Here is a 10,000-nt window from a genome sequence, read left to right as displayed (position 1 = left end):
TCACTCGATGAGTATTAATCCCAACAAAATAAGAACCCTCAGAACACCTTCTGAGCGCCGGTGTTTCATCTCCTCTCCTCCTCTCTCCTCCCATTCCTCTCTCCTCCTCCTCTCCATCTCACCTCTCCTCTCCTCAATCCCCGTCTGCTTCCCTCCTCCACTCGTTCCTCCTCTTGTCCTCACTCCTCCTCTCCTCACCCCCTTTTCACTCCACCTCACTCCTCATCAACTCCTCTCCCCTCACTTTTCATCTCCTCCTCTCCTCCTCTTCCCTCAACCTTCATCTTCTCCTCTCATGTCCCTCTTCCTCTCTACCTCTCCTTTCCTCTCGTCTCCTCTCCTCCTCTCCCCTCACCCCTCATCTCCTTCTCTCCTCCTCTCCTCCTCTCCCCTCACCCCTCATCTCCTTCTCTCCTCCTCTCCTCTCACTCTTCCTCTCCTCCTCTTCCCTCAACCTTCATCTTCTCCTCTCATGTCCCTCTTCCTCTCTACCTCTCCTTTCCTCTCCTCTCCTCCTCTCCCCGCACCCTCATCTCCTTCACCTCCTGCTCTCCCCTCACCCTTCATCTCCTCCTCTCCCCTCACCCTTCCTCTCCTTCTATCCTCTCAACCTTCCTCTCCTCTTCTCCTCCTCTCTTCCTCTCCTCCTCTTCCCTCACCCTTCACCTCCTCCTTTCCCATCACCCTTCACCTCCTCCTCTCCCTTCCTCTCCTCCTCTCCCCTCACCCTTCCTCTCCTCTACTCCTCCTCTCTTCCGCACCTCCTCTCCCCTCACCCCTCATCTCCTCCTCTGATGTCCCTCTCCTCCTCTCTCTCCCCCCCCGCCCTCCTCCCCCTCCAGGTGGACAGCATGAGGTGGAGGAGGGGGGACTCCTCTCTACCCTCGTCCGTCTGCAGCGTCCCGTGTCGGACCGGTGAGAGGAAGAAGGTGGTGAAGGGGGTTCCCTGCTGCTGGCACTGCGAACGCTGCGAGGGGTACCACTACCAGGTAGTCCCAACCCCCCCTCCATCCCCCCTAGTCCCTGTCATCCCAGGACTTCACAACCCGCTGTACCAAGTCCTCTCATTGTATTTGACCTTTAGTCCGACAGGAAGTCTCATTGTGATTGAACGCTCTTCCAGAGAGACCTCTGCAAAAGAAAAACCAGGAAAATACAAGAATCGTCCACAAACATTAACACAACATTATCACATCAACACATATTTACAAATGCAAGCATAGTTCATTCATGAAGCAAACATATAAAGATAATAATTGTATTCACCCCAAATCATCATAGCCTTTGATGGCCACATAATATAGTTGACAAATTAGCTAAATATCTTCTAATCAAATGTGACCTTTACAAATGCCTGCTCATTTATTAATATTGTGATAATGCTTTCCAGCTTATACAAGGAATCATGTCAGCATGCAGCGTTCTGTTCAAGGTATTAAAAGTATGATCAGAAGTCAGATTCCCTTGGATTTATAAATCTCTGTGGAGGAACCGAGGTGAGGACAGGGGAAGACGACATATATATATATATATAGAGATATTTTCCTCTGCATCATCCTGTTTAACCAATTAGAATTCGGCACGTCATCCTCTTTAACCAATTAGATTTAACTCTCCCACAGGCCTCTCATGCAAGGCAGCACCTGTCAACATGGGCTCCCTGAAGCTGATGCAAAGAATGGGCCAAAACAGCAGGATTAATATGTAATTGAGTGTTTACCTTGGAAGGAATAACCTGATTATAGACTGTCTCAAAGCGACGGTAGAATCATCAGAGTGCAGCACGGTACAATTCAGTTCGCTAAGTAGTGTGAGGCCCCAGAATTGCAACTTTTAGGAAACCTGTTTTTTATTCAAATCCATGTGTTTTTTTTATATAAGAAATATATAATGAAATAAAAAATAATATATGTTTTTTTGGGGGTTATTTAATTTTGTCCTTCCTGTCTTCCTTCTCCCTTTCTCTCTTTCTAATTGGCCTACTCGCGGCTTTTCTTTTCTTTCCTTTCTTTTTCTTTCGTTCTGTCCTTCCTTTGTTTAGTTAAACATTGTTAGCGCTTTTACTTTTAAGCTGAGAGTGAACAAAGATGTTATGTTTGGCCGTTTCCTGTTTTAGTTCTTCCTGTTTTATCGGGCCGAATGCGCTCAAATTTTTACTCCCTGCTGAAGGGAATTCAACTAAATTAAAACATGATAGGTTCGCCCAACCACCAGCGGCTATCTCTGACCAACAGCTTCCATTTGAACAGCAGAGAGAGTCAAACGGAAAGCATTTATGCCTGCTAAAACCCAACCATTTTTACGCTACAACGGTCAGTTTAGACCACTAAATAACTTTATACTTACTACCTTCCAGTGAGATGGTTGTTCATTTCAAAGAGTGCTCTTGAGGACCATAGCTGAGCTATAACTGGTGATTAAACACAGGCGCTGATGAGGAATTAGCAAGCTTTTCTTTTTTCTTTTTTTTCATTAAAGAGTGGTGTAAAGTGGAACAGTCATCGTGAGAAATGTGTGAGTCACGATCCCGCTTACCTTCATCGAGTCAACATCATATTTTGTTCTTTGTTCGGAAGAAAATATATCAGTTCACATAATTGTATAAGTAAGGGAAGAAATATTATAGGGTCAAAGTCAAAAGGCAATCATTCAAAATAACTCATATGAGAAGTGAGGAGTAGATTAGAAAACGTTCCATCAACACTGACAAGGCATTTGTCTTTTGACAGGGCTCAGATTAAAAGTGATAGCATTGCAACAGAACGCACAGCAATTTACAACCATCCGAATTAAAAACGATTGATGAAACGTTGTCAATACAGTTGATGAAATCCAAACAACAAATGCCACCAACAAAAATCCTCCTAAGTATGTCAATGACGATGACGTTGAATTCGATTACATCAGCAACCGTCATTGGCTGTCAACATTGAAAGAAAATATTAGCTTTTCCCTGTAAATTGCATTAGTCTCTCAATCTCTTATCATAGATATCCGTGGGAATCAAACACCTAAACGGACAAATGCTGTTCTCTACCAAGTGAGACACCACAAATTTCTTCACATGTAACATTTCCTCAAACTTTCTCACGGACACAGTGCCTCAAAGAGAGAGGCTTGTCGATTTTCTTTCAGCCTCACAGGCAATAAAACGTTCGCCTCAGGATTTCCGAGGCGCTCCTTATCCATCACGGATGTGTTCCCCACGGCCACGATACGGACCCAGCATCCCGAAAGCAGACCGAAATACTCCGGATAAAATCCCTAAAACAACATCCTCACCACTATCTCCCCTTTCTCTCCCTCCTGTGCCTCCCCCCCCCTCCCCCTCTCCCCCCCTCCAGGCCTCCGAGTTCACGTGTGAGCTGTGCCCCTACGAGATGCGTCCCGACGCCAACCGCACCGGCTGCGTGCCCATCCCCATCGTCAAGCTGGAGTGGCACTCGCCCTGGGCCGTCATCCCCGTGTTCATCTCCATGCTGGGCATCGTGGCCACCTCCTTCGTGGTGGTCACCTTCGTGCGCTACAACGACACGCCCATCGTGCGCGCCTCGGGCCGCGAGATGAGCTACGTGCTGCTGACGGGCATCTTCCTGTGCTACGCCATCACCTTCCTGATGATCGCCGCGCCCGACGTGGGCGTGTGCTCGTTCCGGAGGATCTTCCTGGGGCTGGGCATGTGCTTCAGCTACGCGGCGCTGCTCACCAAGACCAACCGCATCCACCGCATCTTCGAGCAGGGCAAGAAGTCGGTGTCGGCGCCCAGGTGGGTGGCTGCTGGGAGCTTCCTCCCTTCTAAAGGCTCAGGGTGTGTTCCAGGTGGAGGTGATGACATGGGGTGTGTTCGAAACCGCCTACTTGCTTACTGCTTACTACCTACTAAATATTTGGCTTACTTCTCGAATCCTTAAATAATGATTGAGTAATCCATTTGAGTAATCGACGTTCAGAAGACCGTCCTTACTTAACCACCTCAGATGACGTGAATCAAATGACGTGCCAATAACCTACCGACCGGGCGCCGTTAATAAACATTATAAATAAATATATAAACGTCACATTTAACGCCACAGTACACCTTCAACCTAAGGATTTGCGGTGATATGTTAAAACAATTGTTAAACAATTATTAAAAGCACTGCTGCTGCGGCTCCCCGTTTAGCGCCATTGCTTCCACTGTTCTTTTGAATAGACGCAGTGCATTCTGGGGCAGTTTAGTACGTCTAGTAAGCTAGCGATGCTTACTCAAAATCTTTCCGGAAGTAGAAGACATTCGGATACTACTCGCTTACCTAAACTCGCTTACTAAGTTCTCGCTTACTCAATTTGACGTCATAGTTAGTAGGAGTAGTAAGCAAGTACGCGGTTTCGAACACACCCTTAGTCATGGTTCCACGTCGATAAGACTCCACGGGTGCTTTCGGACCCGTTACGTCTTTGCGGACCCTCCTTGCGTCCACCGCAAGGGCCCGACGTGCACCTCCCGAAAATGTTAACGTTGCGTTGAGGTGACAAAGCAGCAAGGGCTGTGATTGGTCCGCTCACTATAACCCGACACAGAACCAAAACAGGTTCACGACTGCGTCGAAGCGTCTGCTTGGTCATTGTGTGACTTTTTCTAGCTCTAGTTGACGGTGTGTGTGTGGGTGTGTGTGTGGGTGTGTGTGTGTGCGCGTGTGTGTGTGTGGTGGGGGGAGTAGGAAAGATGGAGGGAAGGAGTGAGGGAATGAGGGGAGGGACGGAGTGAGGGAATGAGGGGAGGGAGAGAGGGAATGTTTTTCTTGTGCCTTTCAAATAACAATCAGAACTTACTGTAGTCATAAGGAATTCCACTCTCATTCCTAGTTTGCCATTTTCCAGTTGCTGTCATTGTAGCTGTTCTTATTTATAGTGTAAATCAATAACTGATTTTCTTTTATAAGTTTGGTAACAAGCGCTAAAATGTTACGGTGACACAATCGAAAGCACAAAAGTATAATGGAGATTTGCATGTCACTTAATCAACAGGGAGGGGAAAGACTCCACAAAGTGTGTGTGTGTGTGTGTGTGTGTGTGTGTGTGTGTGTGTGTGTGTGTGTGTGTGTGTGTGTGTGTGTGTGTGTGTGTGTGTGTGTGTGTGTGTGTGTGTGTGTGTGTGTGTGTGTGTGTGTGATACATGCATGTGTTCTGCCCTATCACTATCTCCTCACAAATACAAAACGGTGTGATCGGCGGTCGACATTCTACTATGGCTTTTCTCACACCATCGTTCACAGCGACACTCTCAATATCATGGGATAGGTAACAGCCTCCTTATTGAATCAGGACACCTCAGAAATCCTGAGGCAGCCATTAGAGTAGCTGTCAGTTTTTCCCTGGCAAACCATTATGTCCTTGAGAGCAACTCGTGTCAGAAGAAATTCTCAAGCTAGAAGTTTATTCTGTGCATATATTTGCTATATGTTTGGTGTTATATGCGCATTCATATTTCAGATTTTATGTATATTCTGTACTTCTGCTGTGAGACAGGAATTTCTCATCTGGGATTCATAACACAAGAATATTGTGTCTTCTTTTATCCTGGCATCTTACCGTTGCATAATCTTACAGGGTTTAATGCAAGCAGATACAATGTTCCTCATATTCTGAATTTCCCGTCTGGGATTCATAACATCGCACATCGTATCTCCTCCGATCTCAGCGTCTCACTTTAGCATTATCGCATTATCTCCTTGTGTTGTGTGTGGTTATGTGTGTTCTCCTCATGTTGTGTAGTTGTGTGTGATCTTCTCGTGTTGTGTAGTTGTGTGCGTTCTCCTCATGGTGTGTAGTTGTGTGTGATCTTCTCGTGTTGTGTAGTTGGTGTGCAGTTGTGTGTGATCTTCTTGTGTTGTGTAGTTGTGCGTGTTCTCCTCATGTCGTGTAGTTATATTCTACTCATGTTGTGTAGATGTGCGTGTTCTCATCATGTTGTGTAGTTGTAGTCTCCTCGTGTTGTGTATCGGCATCGGTAACAACTCTTCTTCTTGTTGACACCACCTCTCTCCTCCTCCACCCTCTCCCCACCACCACCTCTCCCCCCCACCCTCTCCTCCCCCACCCTCTCCCCACCACCTCTCTCCTTTCCTCCCCACCCTCTCCCCACCACCACCTCTCTCCCCCCCACCCTCTCCCCACCTCTCTCTCCCCCACCCTCTCCTCTCCACCCTCCCCCACCCTCCCCTCCCCCACCACTCTCCCCCCCGCCCACTCCTCCCCCACCTCTCTCTCCCCCACCCTCTCCTCTCCACCCTCCCCCACCCTCTCCCCACCACCACCCCTCTCCTCCCCCACCCTCTCCCCACCACCACCTCTCTCCCCCCCACCCTCTCCCCACCACCTCCTCTCTCCTCCCCCACCCTCCCCTCCCCACCCTCTCCCCACCACCACCTCTCTCCTCCCCCACCCTCTCCCCACCACCACCTCTCTCCTCCCCACCACCCCCTCCAGGTTCATCTCGCCGGCCTCCCAGCTGGCCATCACCTTCTCCCTGATCTCGGTGCAGCTCCTGGGCGTCTTCGTGTGGTTCGCCGTCGACCCTCCGCACACGGTGGTGGACTACGGCGAGCAGCGCACGCAGGACCCCGCCTCCGCCCGCGGCGTGCTCAAGTGCGACATCTCGGACCTGTCGCTCATCTGCTCGCTGGGCTACTCCATCCTGCTCATGGTCACGTGCACGGTGTACGCCATCAAGACGCGCGGCGTGCCCGAGACCTTCAACGAGGCCAAGCCCATCGGCTTCACCATGTACACCACCTGCATCGTCTGGCTGGCCTTCATCCCCATCTTCTTCGGCACGTCGCAGTCGGCCGAGCGGGTGAGTGCGGATCGGATTGTGTGTGTGTGTGTGTGTGTGTGTGTGTGGGTTGGTGTGTGTGTGGGAGAGGGTGTGTATCGGTGGGCGTGTGCATGGATGGATGGTTGGATGTGTTTCTGTCTGTGTGGATGGGTGGGTGGGTGTGTGTCTGTGTTTGTGTGTGTGAGAGGGTGTTTGTGTGGGTTAGTGTGTATGTGAGCGAGTCTATGCGTGTGTGTGGGGGAGGGTGGGGTGGGTGTGTGTTTGTGTGTGGGTGGGCGGGTGTATGAGTGTGTATGCGTATGAAAGCGTGTGTGTGTGTGTGTGTGTGTGTTTTTGTGTGTGGGTGGGCGTGTGTGTGTGTGTGTGTGTGTGTGTGTGTGTGTGTGTGTGTGTGTGTGTGTGTGTGTGTGTGTGGACGGGTGTATGAAAGCGTGTGTGTGCGCGTGTGTGTGCGTGTGTGTGTGTGTATGTGTGTGTTTGTGTGTGTGTGAGCGAGCCGTTTTGTGTGCAGGTTTGCACAGTCCCAACTGTGTGGAGTGATGAATTCTAATAATTGCAACTGGGTTTTCAATCTCATTTAATAGAGGGGTGGTACAGAGTGGGACGTTACTATTCATTACACGACGGCGAGGCTAATAGCGCTGTCCCGGAGATACACCTGGTGCAGAGGCACTCTTCACAGTGCTCTCCATGGTCTCGATCTTGGTGACTGATTGGTCTGTTGGCCTCTACCCATCCTGGATGGTACGCTCCATGGTTCTGATCATGGAGGCTGTGAGCACGGCTGACCATGCTGCTGATAATTGGGCCTAATTATGGTAATGCTCATCAAGCTGATCACTATACTGCTCTCTGCTCTCCATGGTGCTGATCCTACCCCAGTGCTCTGTCCATGGTGCTGATCCCACCTCAGTGTTCTGTCCATGGTGCTGATCCTACCTCAGTTCTCTGCTCTCCATGGTGCTGATCCTACCCCAGTGCTCTGTCCATGGTGCTGATTCTACCTCAGTGTTCTGTCCATGGTGCTGATCCTACCTCAGTGTTCTGTCCATGGTGCTGATCCTACCTCAGTGTTCTGTCCATGGTGCTGGTCCTACCTCACTGTTCTGTCCATGGTGCTGATTCTACCTCAGTGTTCTGTCCATGGTGCTGATCCTACCCCAGTGCTCTGTCCATGGTGCTGATCCTACCTCAGTGTTCTGTCCATGGTGCTGATCCTACCTCACTGTTCTGTTAATGGTGCTGATCTTAATGAGTGAACAGTATTCTGTCCATGGTGCTGATCCTACCCTACTGTGATAGTGAAAAGCTGATAGTGCTCTCCATGGTGCTTATGCATGCTAACTGATCACTGTTCTGTCAATGGTTGATGGTAGCATGGTCTGACCCCACATGTCAGGCCCTTCCTCCAGGCTCTCACGTCAGGGTTGTGTTAACAGAAGCTACCGTCAGGGTTGTGTTAACGGAGGCTACCGTCAGGGTTGTGTTAACAGAGGCTACCGTCAGGGTTGTGTTAACGGAGGCTACCGTCAGGGTTGTGTTAACAGAGGCTACCGTCAGGGTTGTGTTAACGGAGGCTACCGTCAGGGTTGTGTTAACGGAGGCTACCGTCAGGGTTGTGTTAACGGAGGCTACCGTCAGGGTTGTGTTAACAGAGGCTACCGTCAGGGTTGTGTTAACGGAGGCTACCGTCAGGGTTGTATCTGCGGTGCTGTCCGTTGAGCTGATATCTGTCACGCTGCAGTGATCTGGTGTAAACCTGTGTAATTCCTCTCCTAAGGGAGGCTTCAATATCTGTGTGTGTGTGTATGTGCCTGTGTGTGTGCCAGTGTGCCTGTGTGTCTGTGGTTGTGTGAGAGAGAGCGGTGTGTGTGTGTGTGTGTGTGTGTGTCTGCATCTATGTCTGTGTGTGTGTGTGTGTGTGTGTGTGTGTGTGTGTGTGTGTGTGTGTATGTCGGTGCGGGTACATTTGTGTTTCATCTGTTTACTTCACCTCCTGCTGGGTTCAAGAGGTTCGGCGGATCACATTTCCTGGAGAGAGAATGCGAGATGCAGGGAGACAGATCCTGAGAGCTTGAGAGTGCAACAACAACCCAAGCCTACTGTACTTAACAGCCACGCTCGCTCGAGACTTGCTTTCCTTTGCCCCAGATGCTTCTTCACTCAACTTGTTTATTCCAGTCAGACCTTTGACTTGACTCGGTGCGTTTCGACACAAAAAAAACAACCACGTTCCACTCATTCAATTTGCAGGAGAATTTCTTGACACAATTAAAAGCCAAATGGAGAAAACAATATAAAGTGCCGAGTTGATAGATGTATTTCCCCCGTTTCCGAACGTAACAAGCAATATACTGCTTGTACTCTTTCGTGGAGTACTACATGTGGCTCCCAGTTTCTTGTAGAAAAGCTGTTTTATGATTATATCCACAGATAGATTAAATTCAAAGTCGACTTCTGATTGAGGTGAAGGCAGAGAACACCCTGTTTTCAAAAGTGCATTGGAAATGCCTTTCGTGAGCTATTTTGCCTAACCCTACTTAAACTGTACCTATAAAAGTGTTTGTACCGTAACCACCTCTGCTGTTTTCGTGTGTGCGTGAGAGTGCTTGTATCTGGCTGAATGTGCGCAAGCATATATGTGTGCCTGTTTGCGTGTATGAGTGTGCGCTTTTGTTTGTGTCTTTGCCTGCGTGTGTGTGTGTGTGTGTGTGTGTGTGTGTGTGTGTGTGTGTGTGTGTGTGTGTGTGTGTGTGTGTGTGTGTGTGTGTGTGTGTGTGTGTGTGTGTGTGTTTCTCTGTGTGTGCCAAAGTGCATTTGTACTCGTGAAACGTTCATGTGGAGCTGGCCAGCACACACTCCCACTAGATCTGATCCTGTTGCCCGGGGCTGTATTATTGTTTAAGTCTCAGATAGCCATCAAGCTGAGCATGATCTATTGGAGAGGGCCCATGACTCCGCTCCTGCTAAGAGAAAACAGATAAGGCCATTTGAAGCGCTGAACATTTTCACCAAAAAACATTTCAATAAAAGGCAAACAGGGCAGAGAGGCAGAGGATAGTGAGATATCGCCTCGGATTTTGGAAGCACGCCTCAAACAAAGTATATCGGCGATATACTGTCGATAAAAGGCTGGGAGGAGTCGACAGACTCCATAAAAGAGAAAATAATTTCCTGAATCCC

At 49.0% G+C, this 10,000-nt stretch overlaps 1 protein-coding gene across 1 annotated transcript in view; it reads left to right on the top strand.

Annotated features, from left to right (window-relative positions):
* Window positions 1-10,000, top strand: part of grm8a (glutamate receptor, metabotropic 8a) — a gene marked incomplete at its 5' end in the record, with an annotated part of 39,228 nt that overhangs the window by 17,258 nt on the left and 11,970 nt on the right. Inside the window, 3 exons of the mRNA XM_060039107.1 lie at window positions 843-989; window positions 3,345-3,766; window positions 6,469-6,835. Of these exons, the coding sequence (XP_059895090.1) occupies window positions 843-989; window positions 3,345-3,766; window positions 6,469-6,835 (936 nt within the window). The remainder of the gene's footprint in view (window positions 1-842; window positions 990-3,344; window positions 3,767-6,468; window positions 6,836-10,000) is intronic.

This window comes from Gadus macrocephalus, chromosome 19 (genome assembly GCF_031168955.1).
Source record: "Gadus macrocephalus chromosome 19, ASM3116895v1".
In the NCBI taxonomy this organism is placed as follows: Eukaryota; Metazoa; Chordata; class Actinopteri; order Gadiformes; family Gadidae; genus Gadus; species Gadus macrocephalus.
Note: the sequence above shows the minus strand (reverse complement) of the source record. Positions and strands in the feature narration are given on the sequence as shown.